Source organism: Poecilia reticulata, chromosome 8 (genome assembly GCF_904066995.2).
Source record: "Poecilia reticulata chromosome 8, P_reticulata-male-v2, whole genome shotgun sequence".
NCBI lineage: Eukaryota > Metazoa > Chordata > Actinopteri > Cyprinodontiformes > Poeciliidae > Poecilia > Poecilia reticulata.
In genome coordinates, this window is record NC_088837.1 from 13,482,228 (window position 1) to 13,508,162 (window position 25,935).

The following is a 25,935-nucleotide window of genomic DNA, read 5'->3' on the forward strand; positions in this document are numbered from 1 at the left end:
GGAAATGGCCACCCTTTCATTTAGCTGGACCGGCTACATTCCTCGCCTAAAACAAAGCGGTTGCTGTTCACCATATTAAGGCAATCTTGCAACAGATACCAGCTCCGTGGTGAAACGGACTCCTAATCCCTCCTTTCAAGCTGGCCTCTTGGTCCTCATCCAGTTGTAGGAGAATTGACAACTGAACTCCCCTGGGGGGCATGTGCACTCACATTTTTTTTTTTGCCCTGCCTTTAATAAAACGAGCAATAATGCTTTTTTTTTCTTTCTTTTTTTTAAAAATAAAAAACACATGTTTCATTAGAGGACTAAGATGCATCCTGATTGAAAACATGGGAAACAAAGAAAACGCTGATGCACTTGCAGTTAGCTTCTAATAAACTTAGAGTACTGTGAGGCTCAGGTCCCTTTAAGTGGTTCGGAAATGCGTTGCCGCCATGCAAATTCCCTGACGTTCATGACTGACCTGAGTCCAGGAGGATTAGAATGGATGCCCACTCTAAAAGGGATTGCATCTCCCTCTCCTTTTTTTTTCCATTCCTTCCCCTTTTTTTCCTCTTCTCTTGCTTCCCGTTTCTCCCTGCTTGAGCCTGCCCTGACCCAGACGTCTGTTCCTCGTCTGAGCTCCTGCCAGATTCCTGCAAGGAGAAGAATGCAAGAGAGGGCCTCACCAAGGCGCAATTAACATTTCGTCAGTGCCGTGCCCACACCTATGCAAGCCGCTCAATGACGGCGTTTTCATGAAAAGCAAATATTTGCACAGAAAAGCTGTCTCCAGGCGACCGCCGAGAGGACGGGGAGGATAATTGAAAGGGAGCTTGTGGCTCTTCTTTCAGAAAGAACAGGAGCCGAGATAAATGAAGACGAGGGCAGTGGTGGCGAGGGAAGATCTTAGAGGAGAGGGAAGCGATGGGAGAGACCTTGCTCTGTGGGTGGTGGGGAGTAGTGGGAGATGCTGAGAGAACACCAGGAACGGTAAGGAGCCCCTCCTTCTTCTGCCCTGCACTCAACTAAACACACACCAACTCTCCTGACACACCCCAATGGGAAAAAGACACATATATGTACAGGAATTTAAACAACCTCCGACTAAACAAAGAATTGCCTTCATTAATGAATGGAATAAAGGTTCCTTATACCTTAAACCTATAAGCAGTGTCTGACAACCGAGTTCAGGGTTGGCCGGTTTTTGTGCCGTGCTTTTTGCCTGCTCCAGCCTCTACGTTGCTTTAGAAATGTCTTTTGGCAAAAAAAAAAAATTATTAAATCTCAAAACTGTGTTTCAAAGAATCTCTGTTCAGCTTAGATACATCCATTTGAGGTTTTCACTCATATATTTATTCATTTTTCTAATATCTGGCAGGTTCAGCCGGTGTAACTTTGTATGGGAATACAATTACGCTAATCAAGACACCACCAGGCTAATAATAGTTTTTTTTGTGAAATTATGATCTACTAACATCAGCGATATGTGAACATTTAAATTTTAATTGGTTTTAATTGGCAAGATTCAGCAAAACAGATAATGTACAGTACGTCTGACTGGCTTGAAGGGCATCCATCACTTTACAAAGTTATTTAATTTCTAACAACCTCACAGGGATACGGCATTACAAATAACATCACAAATAAGAAGTTCATGAAGCATATGCTAAACTGGATTTGCAAATGAGATGTGAACAATCAGAGGGGCACAAATGAAGGAACTTCTTTATTTTTAAATACATTTTATCCAGTCAGTAACCGTGCCACCCAGCAGGGCATGCCGCCCTGGGTGGAAAGCCACCAGGAAGAATTGCAAAAATAATTATTGGTGCATCAGTGAGGATTGTGGGAAAATAAAAAGACAGGATTGAAAAAATTTTCAAACGTACAAAGGAGGTGAAGAATGCAAATTGGAGATTTAGTTTGAAAAAAAAGGAAATTTGAAGCTGACAAAGGACAGAGAGGAGGAGAAGAACTGATGCTTTTCCAAGCAGAGCAGACTGCATATCGTCCTTCATTTCCCCAAAGAACATCCCTCCCTACTGCTGCCCCCAGCTGGGAGAACAAACACGCGCGCACACACACACACGCATGCACACATGAGCCTGACTGTCAAGTTGGGGGAAGGGTACACTGTGATGCAGGAAGATGGAGACGGATAGTGATGGAGAGGAGAACAGCAGATGAGAACAGATGCAACAAGGACCAGAGGGAAAAGGAGGCTTGCAGAAAAAGACCAAAAAAAAAGATCTGCTCCTAAAAAAAGGAGAGAATAATTTAGTCAAAACATGTCTGCTGTTCCACCTGCCCACTTGACTCAACGCAGCCCTCTGTCCTCACGTAAACACTCACCACAAATTTCCCTGTTCCTCATTCGTGTTATCTCCCTACCGCACATGCATAAATACGCACCGCAAACATTTCAACAGAAATCCCCCTCAGAGAAGTAACTCAGTGGTCAATAATGTGGCAAGCATCGCACTGTGCACCCCAGATACACACACACACACACCATCCCCCGCCCTCGGCAGCGCAGACATTTACACATACATATATGTGCACACATGCAATCCTAAACTGAGACAGCTGGAGCAGTCACACCAGAGCCAGAGAGAGAGAGAGAGCCAGCTTTCTTCAGACGGATCTGAGACTTGGGCTTTACCGTATCATCTGCCAGGGTGCTGCTGGGAATGAGACGTCACAATCATAACAGCCCACTGCCTTATAAGGCAATTATCTCTCTCTCTATTTCTCTCTGTCTGTCTCTCCCCTCCCCTGTCTTTTTTTTTTTCCTCCCCTCTTCTTCATACGGGGGGCTGGGGGGGCAGGGATGAGTGATTTCAATTATCTGTGACAAAGACCAAATTAGGTACCTGGCAATTTCAATATGGCCTCTTTATCTGCATTAAGTAGATGGGATGTGGTCTTGATGGAGAGTTAATGTAGCTGCAAAGGTCTCACACTCCTGGACGCATTTGTTTCATGCAACATTTGCAGTGAAAAGAGAAGCTGATTTGTTTATCCTGCATAACAAAACTTTTATAGTAAATGATAGTGTTTTTGTCTTATCATGAAGGCAAACGTTGCACTCTGCCTTGCGCTCTCTTTCCCGTACTCTGGTCACACAAAGGCTCGGCGGCAGCAGCAGCAGGCCCTAATCGATCTGTCAGCAGCAGCTTTGAGGGCACATTGAGACTTTACTCTCATTGACTACTTCACAATCAATACGCACTGATTAGTGGCTGGAGGAACTGGCGCTGGTGTCTGCTCTGCTGCTCTGATCATGCACTCGCATTTCAACAACCATAAGCCCGAGTGAACACAAGATCCTCGGCACAACGGTTCGCTGTTTGGGAATCACTGTGGTGATAAATAAAAAAAAATAAAAATAAAAAAAACAAACTTTTTATTGGCTGTCACAAAACAAGTATTCACCTAGTTCCTCTGTTTTCCTCATTTTTCACTCTTAAATGTTTCAGCTCATCACTCTCTCATTAGAAAAAATACGTTTTTTAAATTATTATGTATCCAAACCATCCTGGACTTGTGTGATAAAGTAATGCCCACCTCCTTTAACTTATTAAGTGTGATTAATCGCCTTTTCTGGGAACCTAAGCTCACTTTCACGAGCCACACTCACATCTGATTACTGACAGACGCATAGAATTGAAACAATGAGCGTCTGTCAACAAGAAGTAGGCTAAAGGCATCCCAAAATGTATGTGTGCGTTATGTGTGGCACAGATTGTAACCACACCACCGTTCAAGGGCCTTTTAATGGGTTTTAAAGAAGGAGTGTCTAGTCAAAGTCTGATTGAGACTTTAAACATGTTGTTCATAGTCAAACTGTTCCAAAGTGACTTAAAATTCCAACAAAGGATAAGACTTGGAAGAATCATCATTTGAAAGTTGCATTCTGTACTCATTTTAGCTTGAGTTTATCACCTCAAACATTTAAAAAACCAAAAAGAAAAAAAACTTTAAGAGGACAAATACTAAGTGTAAGCTTATGACTCAGAGTTTCTTTGGGATGTAATTTGGTTTTTAGATAAAAGCCTGAAACAGATCAACGCAAACAAGATAGAAAATGTTTCAGAGAAAACGCTGCGTGAATATTATTTGAAAGTTATGTCGGTGAGCTGACTTATTGAAAACACTGAACTGAAGCGTGTTGAGTAGTAAAAACTGGAGGAAATACTGTAAAAATAAAAATTGCAAATGAAGTGTTAGCTGAGACAATTCAATAGAGATGAATATCATTCTCAGCACAATGACAGACACATGGGCTGAAAGGGGACAAAATTACAGATGCTTGGATGTATTTATTTGTTTGTGAAAAGAGAAAATTCAAGAAGTAAAAAGATTTTGTTCAGAGGAGATTAAACTGTTCAAAGGTTGGTGTGTGCATACAGTGTGTGATGTCACTGACTCCAAGAGCTTTCCTAACAACAATCGATGTTTTTGGATGAAAGTAAATGAGCTTTACCAAGACAATCGGGAGTTATGAAAAACTGAAGAAAGCGGAAGAAGCTTAGTATGTGCACCGTGCACAAACTTATATTTTTGAAGAATCTCCAGGCGTTTCAATATGGCAATGTCTTTAAGTGCAACTGAAATGAAATGTAAAGACCCTGCAGAAGTTATAGAAGAAATGTCCTATAAGAGTTGAACATTTTGATACTGTAAAGCCTGAAACAAACGGCACCAATGACTGCAGAAGTAGTTGCAGACCAAAACAGCTACAGAGAGGCAGTTTTGACCAAAATGAGAGAGAGGAGTGAATGCTGAGTAAGGTTGACAAATTAAAATGTACCAAAAATGATCAGGTACTGAACAGAAAATATTTGAAAAAGCAGCAAAAGTTGAATGAAAACATTGGAAAGACTGTTCTCCTTTATTTAAAGGTTACACAAGAGATTGCCCTCTGCTTGATTTTAATCAACATGGAAGGAAGTGATAGATGTCTACTTGCCTATGCGGTATGACTTGACAAAATAACAAGAAACGTCTCCCCAACTGTTCTGCTCCTACATGCTCTCATTAGAAAAAAACTATTTGCATCTAGCCCAATTAATCCATAAAAGCCATTGTCTCCCTACACCACATTTGATCGCTCCAAGTCAAGAACGGAAAAATCAACTCTACGTCGTGCTTGAGCATGCAGGCACTCAACCCCCCCACTACCGCCCCCAACTTCCATGTATGGTGCTGCGGAGTAGCTGCGAGGGGACCGGCGAGCCTCGCTGCACCTCTCAGGGCAGCTCAGCGTCTGCAGCGAGTCTAATCCACTGAGCTGCAGGAGGAAAGAGTGCTGATGGTGCCCTTTTCCACCGACTAACCCCTAATCCAGCTGGCTGCGGGTCTGGAAGAATAATCCTGGATTAGGAACTCCTCCCCTACGGAGCGGGCCATGGGGTCCCTTATGAGGGCCCCACCGCCCCCTCACTCCCCTCCGTCACAGTCAGCTGTGCCCGAGGCGCCCACGAGAGGACAAAACGGCCGATCCGAAAAAGGAAATAGGCAAACATCGACAGATTAGGCCTGAATTGCTGCAAACGTCGCCGTGTCGCCCTGAGGGGAGCTGCAGCGCTTATTGGGGAAGAATAATGGTTAAGAGGGATAACCGTGGATGGGCCTTGTGATGTTACAAGTGCTTTTCTTTCGAGGTGACAAAGATGCGGATTCAAGACCGGGGAAGGGATGGAGCTCCAGACAAAGCTAATTGTTCACACGAGACACACTCTAATTGATGCATTGTTAAAAGTGGCAGCTATTGTCTTAATGAGAACCCTCACACACACACGTGTGTGTGTCTGTCTGTTCCTGCCTTCGCATGGATAATCTAAACAGAAATAGGGCCCTATCGCAGACACACAGAGACGAAAGTAGACCAAGACAGAAATAATGCGTTTATGCAGACGTAACCCAGCTGAGGCCACAAACGGTCACTTGAAAAGCCACGTCAAATGTCAAAGCGACACAGAAGAGTCATTAAAAACATGACGTCACTGAACAGCTCAAGAGCTGCGACTCACTAAGGTGGGATGAGTCACAAACTCAGATTTATAGGAATAATGAGACAATCACAAAGTCCTGAAAAGTCATCCACAGAAACAACAACAACAAAAAAAATGAAAATGAAAGAGTTAATTTTACTGGCTGATAAAAAAAAAAAAAAAGTAGAGAAAATTCCAACAACTCCAAGTTCAAGTTAAGAGTTGAATTACTCCGATTTAGTTGCTCCAACAGCAATCAATCAGCGGGGCTCTTTCATCTCTCTCTCCCCGTGACGTCTCTCCTCTGCACACAACCACCAGTTTATTTACCTGCATGGCGGCCCGCGGGAGACGGCCGCTTGCGTCAGCGCACAAATCCCACGTCCCCAGTGAGCAACAACAGGCGCTGCCGGGAGCCCTAATGCACCTGCATGTGGACACATCATGGCAACGGCTGCTAATGGTTGTCAGGATGAGTCACGGCTGCAAACTCTGAATTCGATCAGCATTTTAATGCAGTGAATCATCCTACTGAAAGAAGAGTGCCTGCTTTATGCCTGTTGCTGCTAAAGATAGCGGCAACGCGTCTTCTACAAATATGATTTTTTTTTCTCAACAAATGCTCTTTAAATTTATAACGCAGGGTGTTGCCCTATGTGTGAGAAAACAAACAGCACCTTCTGATGACAGATATATATATATATATAAAAATATAGACATTAGTAAACAGGAACAAGATCTGACGTGCTCTTGTTTTCACTGTCTGGTATTTTAAAAACGGATAAAAATGTTGCGTCGCTGGTTTCATTTGTGGATTAGCAGATACTCCAGATTTGTCAAATACAGTTCCATGTACAAACATTCAAGAGGTAATACTTCGGCCATGCTCCAACCAGAAACGTTACTGTATTCATTACACCAGCAGCTTTTGTCCTTTGAGAGAAAAAAGAGGTCACGCTCTGCCAGATTGACAGGAGAACATGTGTGGTCAGTTTTAAAGCATTGCCATATATTCTCAGTTTGAGTTAGGGCTGGACTTTGATTGGACCATTCTAGCATCCACATTCTTTGATATAAACCAATGGTTCTGAATCCCTGTCCTCAGGGAGCGTCCTGCATGTTTTAGATGTCTCCCTGTTGTAACACAACAGGTTTGTGAGTTTTGCAGATCTTGATGGTATGCTGACGAAGTGAAAATGCGTTCAGCCCCACAGCACTATGCTGCACCTCCATGTTTTACGATTTCAGGCCTTCTCCCACATGTGCACTCTGTTTACGTATCTTTGCATTTCTGTTTCGCCACATGAACATAGTCCAGTAGAGTCAATTATATTTCTGTTTTTTATGTGAGGCTTTAATTTTAGTACATTTTTGGACATTTTTTTTTAGTAAATCAGTCTGTTGGGGTTCTTTTATGCACAGATGTGTATCCTGCACAGTTTTCTTTAAATTATCCTTCTCAGCAACTCATTTCTTTTAACCTAATCATGCTATTTTTGTTCTTTTTTAAAAAATGTTTTAAATTTCCTGCATTGTAGAGTTTCATATCCTCATATAATTGTTCTGTTTTCATATATGTTTCCTTTGACTGAACATGAATATGCATGCTTCTATTTATTTTTACCTTGCTGCTGGGATACCCACATTTCCCCACTGTGGGACAAAAAAAGAATGATTGTTTCTTATGTTTTAAGTTAAATTCTGTACGTCTCTTCCCTTATTTTCCCACGAAGCAATTTAAATGATCTTGTGTGTGAGTGGTGGTGAATAAACCTGCATTCAGCACCATTGGCAACCTGTAGAAAAAGTCTAAATACATCAATCCTACACTTCTTTTATGTAGATTCCATTAATAGAATCCACATTTCAGATGATCAAAAAGATTCTATTTAACTTATTCATTTCTCTTTTTTCGCCCCTACAAAAATAGGACTATGTGCTCATAGCAACACGCCCCTCTCCCTCTCCCTTCTGCATGTCACAATTCCACGGTGTGTAAACTGGTCACAAAGTTAATGTGGCGCACACGACACCCTGCGATCCATCATAACGCCCGTGACACATCTCAGAGGCGTTCAAGAAGTCCAACAACGCCTGAGCTCTGAAATAAGCAGAAAGTCACCCCTGCTTCTCCCTCCCCGCCCCACATAGTTATTTTGAGAAATGCCTCATTTTCATTTCAATCTTCTGTATGATGTGCTGCACAGCTGCCACAAGCTGACTCCTTCACCTAAATGACAGTAACAGTTGAATGGAGCGCAGACGAGGCAGACTTGAAAGAGCGTCTATTGTAATCATGAGAGGCCAAGTCAATCTATTTGCATTCAACAGGAGGCGGTGGGGGGGGGGGATGAATCTATTTTTGTGCCTTCTCGTGCTCTAACAGAGGGAAGAGAATGGGGGATAACCACAGCATTGATCAGTCCATGTCTTCTGTCACGCTTGATGAGTATTACTCCAGGAGAGAAATAAGGCGCTTTAAGCACATGACATGCTACATGAGGAGGAGAATTTGTGCACGGAGGAGCTGCAGCACTGCAGCAGCAGCCTTTTTATAATTTCTATTGTGTATGTGTTTTTTTTTTGTGTGTTTTTTTTGCATGTAATTAAGGAGAATTGTGCAGAATGAATTAAAACACAGTGAGAGTTACAGCAAAGCAGGAAGGCGGATTTTTAAAAAAACTTTTTTTTTTTTCTTTGGTGCAAATGTTGGAAAATCTGACGGAAGATTTAGCATAAAAATCACAAAATAGTCTAATGTAGTTTAAATGAACCCAATTGAATCCCATTTCTCAAGGTCCACCTTATTTTATATCAGATGTTCATTTTGACTCATCTCACGTTTGCTTTGGACCCGGTTTGAGGAAAACCAACAGCAGCAGAACAAGAGTCAAAGAAAGGTGTCCAGTCTTTTGCAGCTTCTTACATCCATCCATCCATCCATCCATCCATCCATCCATCCATCCATCCATCCATCTATCCATCCATTTTCTTCTGCTTATCCGGGGTCGGGTCGCGGGGGTAGCAGCTTCAGAAGGGAGGCCCAGACTTCACTCTCCCCAGCCACTTCTTCCAGCTCCTCCAGGGGAACCCCAAGGCATTCCCAGGCCAGCCGAGAGACATAGTCCCTCCAGCGTGTCCTGGGTCTTTCCCGAGGCCTTGAAAAGCCTTGGGATGTGCCCGGAACACCTCACCAGGGAGGCATCCAGGAGGCATCCTGACCAGATGCCCGAGCCACCTCAACTGGCTCCTCCCGACGTGGAGGAGCAGCGGCTCTACTCTGAGACACTGCCCCAATCCACCTGTCGACCCCCCGCTCCCTTCTTCCCTCATTCGTGAACAAGATCCCCAGATACTTAAACTCCTCCACTTGAGGCAGGACGACCCCCCTGACCCGGAGAAGGCACTCTACCCTTTTCCGGCTCAAGACCATGGTCTCGGATTTGGAGGCACTAAGTCTCATCTTACAGCTTCTTACGGTTTTTTTTTTTTTTCAGAGTTACTTTGCATTTAGCTCCATCTTCCTCTGACAAGGCTTGAAAACCAGTTCCTTCTCCTCCCGTTTTACAAATATGCAGCACATTCACATAAGGTTTGTGGTTGTAATGTGACAAGCTTTTGCAGGGCTTGTCAGAGTCATACATGACTCTGTATGACTCTGATTCTGAATAGACTACACCTTTTTTTGTTGTTGTTACAGTATCTCTATTCATATTCTCCATTCCAGTCACACAGTCTGACTCACTTGTGTGTTTTATCTAAATCTTCCACCTGCCTTGATGTGCTGGACTGAGAATTAGTAGAAAGTACAGCAACACAAACAAACAAGCATAAGAGCTGCAAAGCGTTACAGGAAGCTTCTATTTGGATCAGTACAGCACAAGTGGAAAATATCTGATTTATAAATTATTTTCATTAGCATGTACCAACCAGTCATTTGCTATCAAGAGTGACTTCAAGATTGTGCATTGAACAGACATTTATTTTTTATTTGGGGGTTCAGTTAGGACTTTATAGGCAGTTATTGTTTAAAGTCTGTAACATCCTCAGTTTATTGTTGGTGTTTCTTGTAGAAAAGCTATAACTGCAACCAACTCAGTCTTTTGTTTAATTAACTATAAACTTCAGTGTCGATAACAGTCTACTATAAATGTGGTGGCACTTCTTTAAAGGTTTATAAGACAGCGGATTGCTTTGACATGTCTAAGATTAGAGTTCTCGTAGAAAGGCTGTTGTCCTCGTTGCTCTTCGCCCAGCTCTAAATGTCTATGAGATGAAAATTAGTCTCTGTTTTATTACAGTGAAGGTCAAGAATGTTACTAAGGCTGCAACACAGCTGGGGATTAGCCTCCATGTCTGTGCAGGAAATGATGTGGTGTGCCGCCAAAACAATGTTATAAAAGGTTAAATTAATTATTTATTATTACTAGTGGGGAATTTATTAGGGAACGTTTTTCAGCCCCTAACAAATCGTATCTTCCCTGATTTAGAACAGTCTACATAATTCATGTTGTTATGCGTTTCCAGTATGTTCATGACATTTTAAAACACTATCAAATAGGCTTTGTTTCTGCGGTTAACTCTGTTGGTGGTGGACTTTTTACTGTCAGATTTTTTCCTTCTATTAAACTTTCCACTGATATGCTTGGATGCAGCACTCTAAATAACTAGCTTCTTTAGAAATGGAAACATTTTAAGGAGGGTTTAGCTTTTTAAATGCAGCACTGTGCATGGCGAAAACGTTAGGGGGATAATTTACAGGAAATAGGAGAACTCCTAATAAAGTTGCAACCAAGTTCCACTTCAAAATATCTAAACATTTTACTTAAAATGAAAGGTAGCGACTTTAAATTGCAGAAATGAACAAAAATATAAAAAAAGCTGATTGGTTGTCATGGTAAGAAAATTCACATTATAACCTACAAACAATCAGATTTCAAACAGGTTTTAAAATGAATGATTTTAATCTAAACCGTACAGAACTACACAAAAAAGACCCTTCCTCGTCACTATTACACAAAAATTGCACCCATTTATTAAAATTAAAATTACATCAGCACATAAATTGAAGCAAGCTGGGACAGGCTGCAGCCTTTTTTACATGTCAAACATTTTCTTAGCAAGTGCATAATGGACTAATATTCTAAAATTGTAGGTTTCATGAAAAGTTGCTTTGGACCATCATATAAAAGATGAAGAGTTGATCAGTCAGATTAAACTGGATTTGTTGTGCTCCAGTAAACAGATGCATTCATGGACGATTAGTAAGTTAGGAGAAGAAAGCACACGTTTTGGTAATGAGAGGTGAATAAGGGTTAGAGTTTAGAGCTAAAGGCATCAATAATGCTCCAAGACAGATTTATCAGCCGCTTGCCGACATATGACGGTCTCTTTATCCTTGTTCAACACAGCAAACCAATCACAAACAGCATTCTGAACATATCACAGCGTCATGGTTTCAGGGTTAAAGAGTTCAGATTGTAATCCATCCTGCAGGATGAACTTGGTGTTCTCTTTAAGAATTTTGTGAGTCACAAAAAGTAAGGCCCAATCTGCTGAGATCAATTCATTCCTGTTTATTCATTACACTTTACTTTATATCTATCAGCTAAGAATAATGGTGATAAATATAAAAAAACACACATTACTACATGCTTTTATCTTGGGATGAAATAACACACTCTCTCTCTCCATTGGTTGTGGTTCTGATCCCCTGTTGGCCGGTCCACTCATATGAAATAAGACAGATTATGATGGTTGACCAAGCATAGAATAAAAAATTTAAAAAATAAATAAATATATAAATAAATAAATAAGTAAAGCCTTCAAAATATGTTCAATATGGTTATTTCTTTAAATCTAATACCATAAAATCCAATTCAGTCCAATCATAAGTAATTCTGACAGTCATATCTAACATCTAGTGAAAGGTTCTCTATCTAAGACAACAGTGTCTTATGTCCTGCATGTTTTAGATGTGTCCCTGTGCCAATAATTCTGTTTCAAATGCCTGAATTGCGTACTTAATGTCTAAATTCTGCAGAGACCTGATGTAGAGTCATTCATCTGAAATATCAGAAACACACCTAATACCTCTAGGAAGCTGCTCTTCGAGGACAGGAACTGGACACCCCCAGATCTAAGAAGATTAGCAGATTGAATCAAATCTTCACATCGATCTAATCTCCCTTCCTGAGAAAGCGCGGCGTCACAGTGGAGAGGAATGATTCCCAATACAACAGGAAGAAACATCCTGGAGATCCAGGCTTTAAACACTAACATCGAGAATAGAACGCCTCTTAGTGTATCCGGATCCAGCGGCACTAACACACTGCAAGTATTAACAACTACTTTTATCAAAAGGAAAAGGTTTTAGGCTAAATGTGTGACCGATGTCTAAATCTGTCCAAATGTCTAAATGTAGACCTATTTATATTTCTGTCTCTACAGTTTAGACCCAGAGGTGATTCCAGAAGATAAGAGTCTGACTGTAACTTATTCTGTTTGGAAATATGAAACTATCAAACCAAACCTTTCATAAAGCCAAAACGACAGATTGTGTTATATCTAAGACATTTTTAACATTTTCTGTCTAGCATCAAATTTTGTAATTCTTAAACACTTTCAAGCAAACCCTGAATATGTCGCTCTTTTCGAGTCTTTTTGAATATGTAACTCTCTTCCTGAAATGAGACGCGTTCATCCGCTGACTTTAAAACAAAGGGTCTTTGATCTGCTGCTGAGGATCTCCATTATGCTGGAATTTGCCTAAACAAACACAAAGTTATTACATTCTGTTTGTTCTTCGACTGAAAAAGTCCAGCTCCGTTCAAAACAACCTCTAGATTTTTACCATTCAATTAATTGTATGCCTGTTTTTGCCACTGCATAAACCACAATGCAAACAGCCACACGTTACATCAGAAATATAGATTTTTTTCAAAATGGGAGCTGCAGTAAGATCATGGGAATGCTCACTCTTTTAGAAAGGGACGTGCTTCGATTGAATTCAATCCAAAACTCAACTCAGGAATACTTCATCAACCCAAGGGGGAAATTAAATGTTAATAAAACGGCATATTCTGTGCAGCATTTCAGCTCGCATCTACTTCCTCTGGTGTCAGACGCCCTGGTGAACCAGCGTACTGACAGTACCCCTGAAAGACCCATTAACACCTCCAGAGGGTTAAAGCCCAGCCCCCCTCCATAAACAGCCCAGCCAGAGGTCCATCCTAATGGGGCTAAGCTCATTCCCAGCCTGGTCTGCTCCAGGTGTGGAAGCTGAGTGCAGTAATTGATAATTAGGGGGTAATAACCCAACATTCATTGCTGGCCTTGTGACAGGGGACCAGCCAGGCCCCCACACTGTCACCCGGTTGGAGGAGGATGTGGAAACTGGAAAATTGAGGAGGAGGAGGAGGAGGAGGAGGAGGAGGAGGAGGAGGAGGAGGAGGAGGAGGAGGAGGAGGAGGAGGAGGAAAAATAAGAGGAGGAGGAGGAGGGGGCAGTAACGCCACAATGCGAGTATTTATTTGATGGGTGAAAGAAAGAAGTGGTTGCTTCAGAGCAGCACTCGGAGAGGTTCCAGTGTGGTGTGTATGCAAAAGGACGATAGAGCAGAGCCAGTGTGTTTGAGTTGCACTGCGACACAAAGAGCCTCCACATGTGCTTTGCGTAGGTCACTGATAGTGTGTGAGTGTGATAGTGGAGGCAACAATGGAGAGGCTGTGGCACACCGAGCCCCACAGGTTAGGCATGTCGTTTGAAGCACAAGTATATTTCACCGTTAAGCCACAGATGTTATCAATCAAAATGATGCAATGACATTTTTCTAATCTAACGGAGCATGAAAATAACTGAGCCGGCTTCGGCAGGGGCCGACAAACTGATGCAACGTCTGCTTTTAAGTGCTGCGGTTTGATAAAGTACTTACAGCGCTAGAACATTGTCACATTTAATGTGCTTTTATGATGCAAATAACGCAATTATTGCGTAATTGTAAAGTAGAAAAAATGGAAATAGCTGTTAAAATCTTTCATGAGTAAAAAGTCTGGCCTGTACAATCAGTACATTTAGCCCCTTTTTACTCTAACACCTGACAGACGTCGCCTAATTGGTAAAAAGAGTCAACCTGTGTGTAATTTAATCTTAAAATGAGAACAGATGTTTTCTAAAGACAACACACAGTCCTGACTGTGAAACACGGTGGGGACAGCGTCGTGCTGTGGGGACGCTTTTCTTCAGGAGGGACGGAGAAACCGGCTATAGATGATGGGAAGATGGATGGGGCTAAATACTGGGAAACACTAGAGGAAAACTTGTTTACAAAAGACTAGAAACTGGAGTTTAGCTACAATGGGTTGGTTTAGATCAAGGTGACCAACTCCAGTCGTACAAAGCTACTGCCCAAAGGTTACAGCATGTTAGCTCTCAAGGAATACAGTGGGACACGACTAGTTTAGATCAAATCGTATTCATGTAAGGAGATGGCTCAGTCAAAGTCTAGAACCAAGTCCAATTAAGAATCTGTGGAAGCTGTTAAAATCATATTAAAAATGTACTCAGCCACCCTTACTGTCATACCACTAAGTAAAATGTAGTGGAATAAATTGCCTCTGGAAGCTACCTGAGTAACACAGTCAATATCAAAAGATACAAACGCAACAAAACGGACTAAGAGGTGATATTTTTACATTCAGCTTTTTCAAATAGAAATGCATTCTCCCAATGGATGGCCATTATTCCAATGCTAATGGGTGGTAATTAAAGGCAGGTTGGCTCACAGCAACAGAAAGCAGCAGGGTTACTAAAAAAAAGAATAATCATGTCTGGAGTACAGGACTTCCCTTAAAGACACCGGAGATCCCAGGGTTTTGGAAAAAAAACTTCCATCTGATTTTCATTTGAAACTCATTTTGTTTATGGCCAACATTGGTCATCAAAGGTGTAAAAGAGGAAGACTGAGGGAATATATATAAAAAAACAAAAACAAAACACTTCATTGCTTAGTCACAGAACAGTCATTAGTGTTTGAAGTTTCCAGAGAAAAACATTTTAAATGGTTGTTTTTTTCCTGAAACGACAAAGTGACTGAACAAAAACACACGCACCAGAGGAGTCACTCCCCACAGACACCTGCCAACCCAAATACTTGCTCACATTTTTGAGAAACCAGCCAGTTGATAATAAGGCCTGATAGCATCTCCACAGCTGTCTGTGACAGGCGGTTGGTTGCTGTCATGCGCCTGAGCCATCACACACAGACTGTCAAAGAGCCACAACAAACAGCAGTGCTGATAAGACTGAAGGGTTAAACCCTGGGAAACACACCGTCCGGCTCCTGCTACTGCCGTTCCCCCCCCCCCCTCGTGTTCCCAGCTCGTTGCTCGTCATATAACTGGAATGCAAATCCCATGTGAGGCAGAGTTCACGTCTCATCTTTTCCGTCTTTCCAGAGATAAAGGACAGGAAACCAGAAGCCATTTCATGTCGAAGCGAACAGTTGCATAGAGGAGTGAATGACTGCAGCGAAGGTGCAAGAAATAATGTCAATGTTTTAGGGTTATTTGAAAACCAACATTTGTTTGCCACTAAAAACCATCTTAAAATGATAAATGTGTCTGTTATGTGAAGGCAGCAGGCCCCTCACCAGTGTGTTTTAGGGTAGAAAGTAAATTAGTTTTTTTCTCCTCCTTTGCCTGAGGCATTTTAAATCTTAGTAACATCTGGTTGGAAACAATTTCAGGAAGTTGGCAACTCTTCTTTTCCAGTCAGGTAAAACTGGTTTCACAGACAAGGAAACAAACACAAAACAACATGTATTCAAAAGAAACGACTAAATTACAGTTACTACGCTTAATCCTACAGAATAATCATTACATTAAAACTATCCAACCCTTTGAGAGAAAAACCCTCCTCTTTTGGTTGTCAAACCTATTTAAAGGCTGACTAAATAACCTAGTTTGGTTATAAATTATGGACCAACCCAGACGTAGGTTAATTAAAAACTTTCAATCCAAAAATAAGGTAAAGCAGATCTTGCAGAAATCTTTGGCATTCAAAGTAAATACAAGAATATATTGTAAAGTTTCAAAAACAGTGTTTATATGTATTACTAACAAAGCTTGATTTTAAGCAAATGGAAGAGACATTTCACTTCTCATCATCAATGTGAGCCTAAGCATTTAATCAAACTCAAAAAAAAAAGAAAAACTTCCTGAGAGGAAAGTTCGTTTTGGAAAGGTTCCGCCAGAATCCAGAGCTGCAACCTGAACTTAATTAGAAACAACGACCATATTCCATCTAAATAAATTGTTTGAGAACATCCAGGAATCGGTGAAAGGGAAACGCGTTTCTTTATATCCAAATATTCTTTAGCAGTATTCCAAGATTTATTAGCACACTAAAGGATTCTGCGTCAAACAATAGCACATATGCAAAAATGTGAACGGCACAATTAAAAACTGAAAAATGGATCAAGAATATTTGGCATCCCAAATCAGCCCCTTCATGCTTTCCTTTTGATCAAGAAGCGTTTTGCTGGTGCAAGTAGCCGCTGCCGAATTATTTGTCGTCAGAATCTTCTAAAAAGAAAACCCTTCAAGCAAGGACGATTTTTTTTTCTCTCACTCAAAAAGCTTTCATTGCAGTCTGAATTCCTTACTAGTCAAGTTTACAATAATAATCCGTCTTTCAATCTCAAGTGCTCCTTTGTATCATTGATGAGGCATTTCAGGTTGTTTTTTTATTATTATTTCTTTAGTCTTTGTCACTCTGAAGTATGACCTGTTTCACAAACCTTTTATTGAACAAAAAAATAAGTTTGGCCTCATTCAAATAAAAATGAATGCTCAAACATTGGCCAGGCTTTTTTAAAATTATTATTTTATTTGAAAAACAGTTTGACAAAAGCTTGAAATTGTTTTATAATTTTTTTTGTGAGAGTTCTAAATATCTCTAAGGAATCAGTTTATTCTTTGATATAGCAATTTCGGATCAGTCAATAAAGCATGGTAAACTATTAATGGTGCCACAAGTAAAAAAGGATAAAAACATAAATTTATCTTGTAACTGCAGCAGCATAACCTCACACCATACAACTGAGAAAAAAATGTATCACTAAATTGATTAGATCTGAAAAATGCGGAAAAGGATCAATACCCTTTACTGTTAATACTATGTGCCTCCTTCCTTACTTCAATAGAAAGACAACAGAACAAACCAGTTTTGAAGAGTGGCTTATTAAATTATAATTGTGACGTTCCCCATCACAAAGAAATACCCAGCGTTGAGTCACAATAGCACAAATACAGTTTATTGATGATGTTTTTATTAACACCAGTAATAAGAATAGCCTTTAACTCTCTCGTGAGGTGTGCAGTAATACGTCAACATAATATAGAAAAGAAAAACAGCAACGTTTTACATTCATGACCACAATTCATAATAACAACCCCTTTCCAAAAGAGGCAAGTCAGCAATAACGACTGTGGATTGGTGGCTTTTGTGTAAACAACGTGGTTTAAATGTTAATAAATCCATGAGGTCACCCTCTGAACATTGCCCATCATCACCTTCATGACAGCCTCCATGCCATTTAAAGCACTTCATGATAACTAACAGGAAGAAGAAGAAGAAGAAGCAGGTACAATTTATCTGCAAAGCTGCTGGAAGGCTGATTAAAGGAATCTGTGGTACATTATAGCAGCGTTTTGCAGATGTTACAATCCTGCGGGTGTCACTCAAAGGCTCCTCGAGGGGAAATCATCTTCACACCTGAGGCAACATTAATTTATAGTTTCTCCCTGGATGAAGCCGAAACGACAGGCTCACTGCTCCACTTTCCTCGACGCGTTTTCGGAAAACGGTCACACACGTCTTTGTTGTGTTTTCGTTGTGATTTTCGTTGTGTTGATGTGAAAAGCTACATTCATGTGGACTCGTTGTTAGACTCGTGTGCCTTTTCGTGTACTTAGTGTAAAGATGGGGGCTGGAGGGCTGGGAAGCTAAGGAAAACAGCTCAAAACACCAAGGATGAAATTCCGAGCAGAACAGAAAAAGTGATCTGAAAATAACCTGATCTACAGCGCTTTGCAAAAAATATTCATACCTTCTGCGACTTGAGGGCATTTTGTTACACAATCCAAAAACTTCTGTGTATTTTATTGGAATTTCACGAAGATAACGTAATACATAATTATGTAGTGGAAGGAAAATGATTGACTAATGTTTGCAGTTGGTTGGGTTGGTATGTACAAACCCAACCTGGATGACTTGCAAATATATTCTGCAAAGACAAATGGGCAAAAATTCCAGGGTCAGGAGTGGATAACCAGTCAAAGCTTTAGGTTCCGCAAAAGTAAAACAATGTCTACATAAATAGACACCACTTTGTTTTGACATAACCCAAAATATACCAATAAAACACACTCAAGTTTGTTGTTGCAACTTGACAGTATGTGAAACATTTCAATAGGCAGGAATTCTTCTGTAAAGCACCGTATCTTTGGTGAAACTGCTACTAAATAAATTCAGTATTTTACTCACAGATACTTTACAATTAATGGTGCTTATGTGCAAATGTTGATGCTCATCTGTTCAAGAAAGAGAACTTATAGGATGGGAAGATAAGAGGAGCCCTGTGGTGATGCTAGTGTTTGTCACATAAACACGCTCTGGCCTCTGTTTGGGATTTCCCCCCTCCCTTCACAACAAATATGTTGTGACCTCTATATGTAAAGAATTGCTCATGCAAAGATAATATTGCTAAATATTTAGAACAAAAACATTCTTCTTTTTTTCGGAAAACAAAAACTAAAGACAAATGTTTTTTCTACTACTTCTTTAACACAAAGAGTTTGGATTCGACGTCGAAAAGACTCTCAGACTTTAAATACGCACATTATATTTGACATCCACACAATTATGCCATTGTGAGAACCCAAAAACATTTTTTAAGAGTCCAAGTTCAAGCTCTGTGAAAGACGCCCCCAGTTCGCTTTTTGACCCGTCAGAGTCGGAGAGCCCGGTTGCGCGATGACCCGCGGTGACCTCCCCGGTGCCCACGTATCCTGTGGAAGAATGCCAAACCAGCAGCAGACTTGAACCTGAAGTGGCTCCAGATCGACACGGCGCCTGGTGATTGTCTGTTCTGCTCCGAGGAGAAAGCAGCCTCTTGACCTCCGATCCGGCTGACTGCAAGCTGCCCTCGTTGCAGATTCGTGCGATGCTGAACGTCGACAGCGACGCCCTGGTAAGGCAGTGTTCAACATTGCACCAAAAGAAAAGTTCAAGTACAAAAAAAAAAAAAGGAAAAAAATCTGGTTGTAGGTAGTGAAACGAATAGTAAAGTAATAGCAGAAGCTAACCCCCTCTCAGGACTGCTTCCGGAAGGTGAAAATGTCCCGTTTTTTGGAGCCTCTCTTGCCGTCCGGCGTGGGCGTGTGGTTTGGAGAAGACGACGGTGAGGGGGAGGAGGGCTGTGGGGTGGAGGTGCCTCCATAGGGGCAGCTCAGGGAGTCTGGGTGCTCGCCTGAACACTCCACCGTGGGGATGTAGCGGCTGTCCCACATCCCCGGGCCGCACAGCTTGCAGAGGTCGTGCAGGCTGCAGGGGATCCTGGGAAGGAGGCGGAACTGGTAGAGGAGGCTGCGGGCCTGAAAGAGATTGGCGAGCGCGATGAGGGGAAGCAAGCTCAAGGAGAGACACTTTGGCCTGTCAGAGAAGGCAAACATTGCGGATGCATGCATTGAAATAAATCAATGCTCCCGTTATCTCTTGGCTACAAGATAACAAAAGAATGTCAAGGTCAGTCTCGTGGAGTTTTTTTTTTCTTCTTTTTTTTCTTTTGGCTGTATCTCAAAAGCTTGCATGCCCGCTGCTGGGTTATCGTATGCACAATTCTCAAGCATCAACGAAATGCGTTACGACAGCTAAATGCAAACAGAAATGTGCAGCACAAACAGCATCCATAAAGATGAGGCAGCAGGAACAGCGACTGCAGCGAGCGGGCAAATCATTAATCCTCTGCATCCTATTCTTACTTTGCTGCAGCACCGGGCAGGACTCTTCAGTGCAGACTAAAGTGAATTTAAATTACATCAGGAGGAAATGTTGCAGACAGATAGATGTCTGATCATGTTTAATGACTTTTATGAAGGGATGTGGATCGAATCAACCCTGGACGGGTTGATTCTGGAAAAGACGGATGGCTGAACTGAAATTTTTTGCAATTATTTTCAATACTTCTATGTATGTTTTGATGCTATTTTAAAATAAGTACTAAAAGAATGAAGAATCTGGACTGGGAGGATTGATCAGATTTCTTTGAGCAAAAAAAATAAATACAAAAAATAAGTTTGATCCCCCAATTTTAAAAATACCAACTTACAAATGGATGGAACTTTTTTTTTTTTTGAAAACTGAATAGAAAGTTGAGTGTGGAAACTTGCAGTTTGCCGATCAGCCAGTGAATGAAACAAGGAGAGACAAATCATGCCGACGACACAGAAGCAGCAGTGTTACCTTGCGCAGCACCAGCTCCCCGTTCATGTGCATGGAGAGGTTGCTGAAGTGGAGCAGCATTTGGTCAGTGGCGAGCTGCTGCTCCGTCACGTCCTCCCCGTACAGGACAATGATGGCCACGCACAGGAAGAGGTGGAAGTAGTCCGTCTGCAAAGACGGAGAGTGAGGTCAAGGGGAGAAGATGAATGGAGCAGGATGTGCACGCTTAGCGCCCGACGTCCTGTCAGACCGATTCAACACAGTTCTTGTGGTTCCTAGCACTACAAACGGGCTTTAATGGAATAAAATAAAGACTTGATAAATGTCAATGACTGACATTTTTTTACCTTCTGATTGGGCAGATTTGATTTTTTTAACTAGTATCATGCAGCAGATCTGAGAATGGGACATTTTCTCCCTGCCTCAAAGAGGATTAATAGTTGATAAGAAATTTTAAAAGGAAACTGCAAGGTCAGTTAAATCTGCAGCTTATTTCTTTTCTACATGCACCTTAATATTAATATGCTTTAAAACATTTATTGGTGACCGATTTTAACCCAGACAAGCTTGATTAAATCTGCTCACATTTATTTTAGGAGCAGAGTTATGTTGCAGGCATGTGTCAATGTTGAATGTCTGAGCACATTTTGGATTGCTGCCTCGCTGCATGATGGGACTTGTAGTTTTACTTAACAACAGTAACATCTAAATCCTAAAGGAAAACTAGAAATTCCAGATTTTTAAACCAATACAGAGAGAAAAACACGAACAACTTCAACAATTTAAAGACTAAACAAAATATAATCTAAGACCAAGTGTAGAAAATGAATTTATTTTATTGGTACAAATATTTGTGTGTATTTGATCAGTATCTCAGTTTGCATCTTGCTCCTTGAAGCCAACCTGATGACAGTTTGCTCTGCAAACTCTAATTCACACAAGAACAGCAGAAAACAATCCGCTGCCATCCAGTGCGACATGAAACGTCCTCTTCACAGAAAAATCTGATATCAATCAGAAATTCTTACTTAAAGCTCAACTGCTGCATGACTTTTAACTGTCTAACCCGAGGTTTCACTCACACACACACACACACACACACACACACACACACACACACACACACACACACACACACACACACACACACACACACACACACACACACACACTATCTGCTCTATCGCCACCTGGAGCAGCAGATACGAACATCTCGCAGGGTGTTTGAACAGATGGCGTGAAGCAAAGACATTTGACTCGGCCTCAGTGAGTGGGAGTGTTAAACACAAGGAACGCATCGTGGCTACAAGTTTCCAGCGCTTCAAAAGACGTGGAACTGCACCGAGCAAAATACACCAAAAGCAGTCACCCTTAAATTAAATTACATCTGAAAAACGAATATGGTTGCATAGTAGGTAGCAGAAATGTGAAATATGCAAAGTCTTAAATTCAACCGGTTTTTAACAATGGAATTAAATTTCTTTAAATATCAATAGACATTTTTTACATTCACTCAACAGGATTACAAGTCAAGCTTTTGAAAGAACTTGTCCTACTTTTTCCTTGCAGACTATAGTTCTGTTTCATTCCTGTACACTTCCTGGAAAAATCTACACACTCTAAAGTGGCTAAAAAAATAAATAATTACCACTACATTCCTCTGTATCGCTTACCAGCGTACGCAAACCTAATTTTTTTACTCTGTGCATGCGGAGGATCAGTTTGGACTTTGTCCTGACCTGATAGTGCGCCCAGCAGGCCTCCCACATGCGCAGCGCCTCTGTGTCGGGGAACTCTCTCTTGAAGCAGAGCAGGATCCAGCGGTGGCAGAACAGCAGCTGCAGGCCATCCTCTCCGAGGCGGGTCAGGTGCTGGTGGAAGCGCGGCAGCATGAGGCGCAGCAGCTCCCGCAGGTACATCTGCAGATCGACAAGTTATTTTCCTCCGTTCTGCACCGGAATCGGCTGAGCTGATGGTCGGAAACGTCAGCTTGTCGAACAGCTTATATGTCTGCACTTGAGCGTTAAATGACTTTCTTGGGACTTTTGATAAAAGTAATTTATCATCATGTACTTTTCAGTGATTATTTAAGCTTCTGCTGACACCCAAGATAAGACTGGCACAGATTTGTGTTCAAACGTGTCACATTTGCACATCAGCTTGAAATTTATTAAAGCAATGACCCGATCAGGTAATCACTTATTGATGATTTCATATACAAAACTGCGGAACATTTTACATTTCAACTTTACAACTTTGACAAAGGCTAAGTGAAATATACAAACATTGCAAATAAGTCAATAAAACAAGACAAAATTGCTTATTTTAGCCATTTTTGTTAAACTGTTATCCGTCACAAACTAACTTTGGGCCAAAGCTTCAAATTTAGAAAAAACACTGAAAACCTCATTGTAGACTTTAAAGGTTAAAGGGCTACTATAAACATGTGAATCATTTACTATTTACCACATTGAGGGTTCTTTTAAAAAAACACACTTAAAGGCTAAAGTACAAAGTCTATCATGAAGAGGGGACGGGCTTGATGGTCCGAAAAGCATGTTAAATGTTTAGTGTTTTCATTCCCTTTTAGCTTTTCACATTTTTAGCTTTTCAGACACATTTCAGATCTGTGGTACAGCAACTCTAGGGCTCTAGAGTGTGAGACCCCTGTGTTAGTGGCTGCTAAAGACATAAAACTGTGGCTGAGGTTCACCTTCCAGCAAATAAATGATAGAAATCTTGAAATTGCTGCTCACAGATTAAGTCAGTCTAATCTGACTGACCTTGAACTATTCTTTGAAGAAAAACAGGGGGAAAAATTTTGGTCTCAAAATGTGTGAATCAGTCAAAGACAAGAAGACATGCAGCAGGAATTGCAGTGAAAAGCGGTAAAATTGCACGGCACACTTTAATTTTTTTCTTTTTATAAAATACCCCCTGAAACACATCAATGTTCACATAAAGTGAAAATCATCATCTAGTTTGAATAGCTTTGAATGGCAGTGGACAGGCCTGTCACAATAACACATTTTGTTGGACAATCAATTATCCCAGAACTTATCGTGATAAACAACAATACTGTTGTTTTGAGATCATTTTACATAACAGCAATAATGGCATAATAACGCAAGAACACATTTTCCAGGATCAGTAAATTTTAAATTCTAATGAACATTTAAACACTGGAACTGGAAGACATTTGAAATATCCAAAATAAATACAGAAAACAACAGAAACAACAAATAAAATGAATTATGAAGTCTTTGTAAACAAAATTATCTTTCAAAAAAAAGAGATACGTGAGACCAAAGCACCAGACTGAAAGACTTTTATCATTCAGTTTTTGGTAAAAAGGGAGAGAAAAGAGAAAAACAATAAATAAAGCAAATGAAAGTTAGAGATTCAATGCCATTAATTGATTTATTGTTTATTGCGACAGGCCTATGTACTGTATAGAAACTGCTGCTGGCGGCAAGCATAGAGACTCTCCTACCAGCTGCCTCTCCATGTCTTCGTCACGCGGGGAGCTGATGAAGATGGTGTTCTCCATGAGGCCGACGAAGCACCAAAACGTGTCGCTCTCGTCTTGGATCTCGGTGAGCAGGGGGGCCACCAGGTCGGACATGCCCTGGCAGTAACCCATGTCGGGATTAAACACCGCATAGTTGAGCAGAATGCGCCTGGGGCGAGAACAAACACACACATCTGAGTTCTGACGTAACATCTGCCGACGGAGCTTCTAACGGAGACGGCCAAATAGGAGAGGAAGCCCTGAAAAGTTTTCCTCCAACCCAAACACTTTGTATGTCTTTCATTGGGGAAACATAACACAACAATCCCACCCCTCCCTGCTCCCCACACTTTTTTTCCTCTTCTTGCAACCAGGGAGCTAATTACTGGCATTTCTTTCTTCCTTCTTTTTTAAGACCTGTTCTACTTTGAAGAAAACTTCCCCGGTCGTCTTCATGCATTAGTAACGAAAGTACAAACAAAGCCCAAAACCCAGAGGACATTACATTGTTCTAGTGCAGCATTAGAGTAAAAATTTGATGAGTTTCTTCTAAACAAGGACATCAGGACCTTCAGCTCCGCAGCAGTTTAAAAGTAAATGAACCAGACAAACATGGGTACGACTTATCAGCGCTAGAAAACCACAGGCTGGCCTCAGATGTAGAATCACTCCCAGACAAAAACACCAGGAGCCTCAATGAGAGTCGCAAAAATAACTAATTCCCCCATTTAAATCCTCTCGCTCCTCATTTAGAAAGCCATTAGCCGCAAGTACGAGTCGAAAGTGCTCAGACGGCTTAGTCAAAGTCAACAAAGCATGAAACTCATTTGCAGCTCTGAATATGAAATAAACGGTGTAGGTGAGGCTGAGCGTCGAGCGGACGGGTGGGAATGATGCAGGGTGACGGACAGAAAGGGGTGTTGGGAAAACCTCATGATCTCCACGTTCGGGTTGTTCTCTCCTCTGAAGAAGTGGTTGCTGCGGTCCGTTCTGACCACGTCTTTATCCACCGTGAACTGGACCTTCCTCCAGAACTCGCTGTGCTCCTCTGGGCTCATGGATAATCTGAGGAGTCAAGCAAATGGAGCAGGAGCCGATTATTAAGGGGGAAAAAAAATCCTGAATGCTTAATGCACTATAATCATCATAAACACATAGAAATGACTGTGCTGCTATTCTGCTCCTCATAGCTGCGGCACAAGGTCCCCAAAAACATATGAGCAGTGGACCCGTGCGTTCCTCGGAGGATCCCACCGCAGCCATCCACCCTGATGTTAGGCAGCACATTACCGGTGCTCTCCGTGTGCACCGATGTACTCAGGTCCTAACAAGCAGAGGGGATTTAATTAACACTGTTTGTTTTCCATGCTGCCCCACCAGGAATAAAGCCAGCGCACCTGATGCAACGCCACGCAACTGTTTGGTTTGAGATCTGTGTGTTTGTGTCGCTGGACCCTCCCCAGCCACCGTCCTACGCTTCGCTTTCTCAGGAGGAAGCTGCTCAGGAGTTCGGAACATTGTTTGCACCACTTCAGTGGTTTTATGGGTTCAGCAGTAAAAATAAAATCCAGGGTCCTGAAGAGCACGGATTAGCTCAGCAAACTGCCTTGCAAAAGTGTCCCTGCACTTTAAACTTTTTGTGACGCTGCTATTGTGTATTTTAAAGGGGCAGACCAGCACAGAGCAGAGCATCTCTAGGAAAAGGAAGGAAAAAGATTCCAGTTTTTCACACATAAAAAAAATAAGAATCTTAAATGTGTATGAGATTGAAATATTTTTGCTAAGTATCTCAAACTCCGACAGAAGGAACGAAGCCTTTAGCAATTTTTAAACCTCGTTAAAGAATCTTAATTGGATTTATGCCCGGACTTTGACTGGGCCGTTCCAACACATAAGAATCCTTTAATCTAAACCATTCCATGTATCTCTGGATAAGTGTTT

The 25,935-nt window shown here is 41.4% G+C and overlaps 1 protein-coding gene and 1 long non-coding RNA gene across 3 annotated transcripts in view; both read right to left on the reverse strand.

Moving 5' to 3' along the window:
- Positions 1-466: 466 nt before the first annotated feature.
- LOC145552545 (uncharacterized) lies at positions 467-13,351 on the reverse strand. The gene is made up of 2 exons (XR_014088625.1): positions 6,312-13,351; positions 467-638 (listed from the first exon to the last, which is right to left on the reverse strand). It is a non-coding gene; the product is annotated as an uncharacterized LOC145552545 (long non-coding RNA).
- Positions 13,352-17,293: 3,942 nt separating this feature from the next.
- Positions 17,294-25,935, reverse strand: part of tbc1d16 (TBC1 domain family, member 16) — a 29,081-nt gene continuing 20,439 nt past the window's right edge. Inside the window, exons 9-14 of one of the 2 annotated variants that reach the window (XM_008416780.3) lie at positions 24,925-25,059; positions 23,977-24,163; positions 22,223-22,402; positions 20,505-20,651; positions 19,349-19,636; positions 17,294-19,230 (exon numbers count right to left, since the gene is read on the reverse strand). In XM_008416780.3, coding sequence (XP_008415002.1) covers positions 19,355-19,636; positions 20,505-20,651; positions 22,223-22,402; positions 23,977-24,163; positions 24,925-25,059 — 931 coding nt within the window. In that variant the 3' untranslated portion in view covers positions 17,294-19,230; positions 19,349-19,354. Of the gene's footprint in view, positions 19,637-20,504; positions 20,652-22,222; positions 22,403-23,976; positions 24,164-24,924; positions 25,060-25,935 lie in introns of both variants that reach the window. The other variant, XM_008416778.3, reaches the window with a different exon arrangement.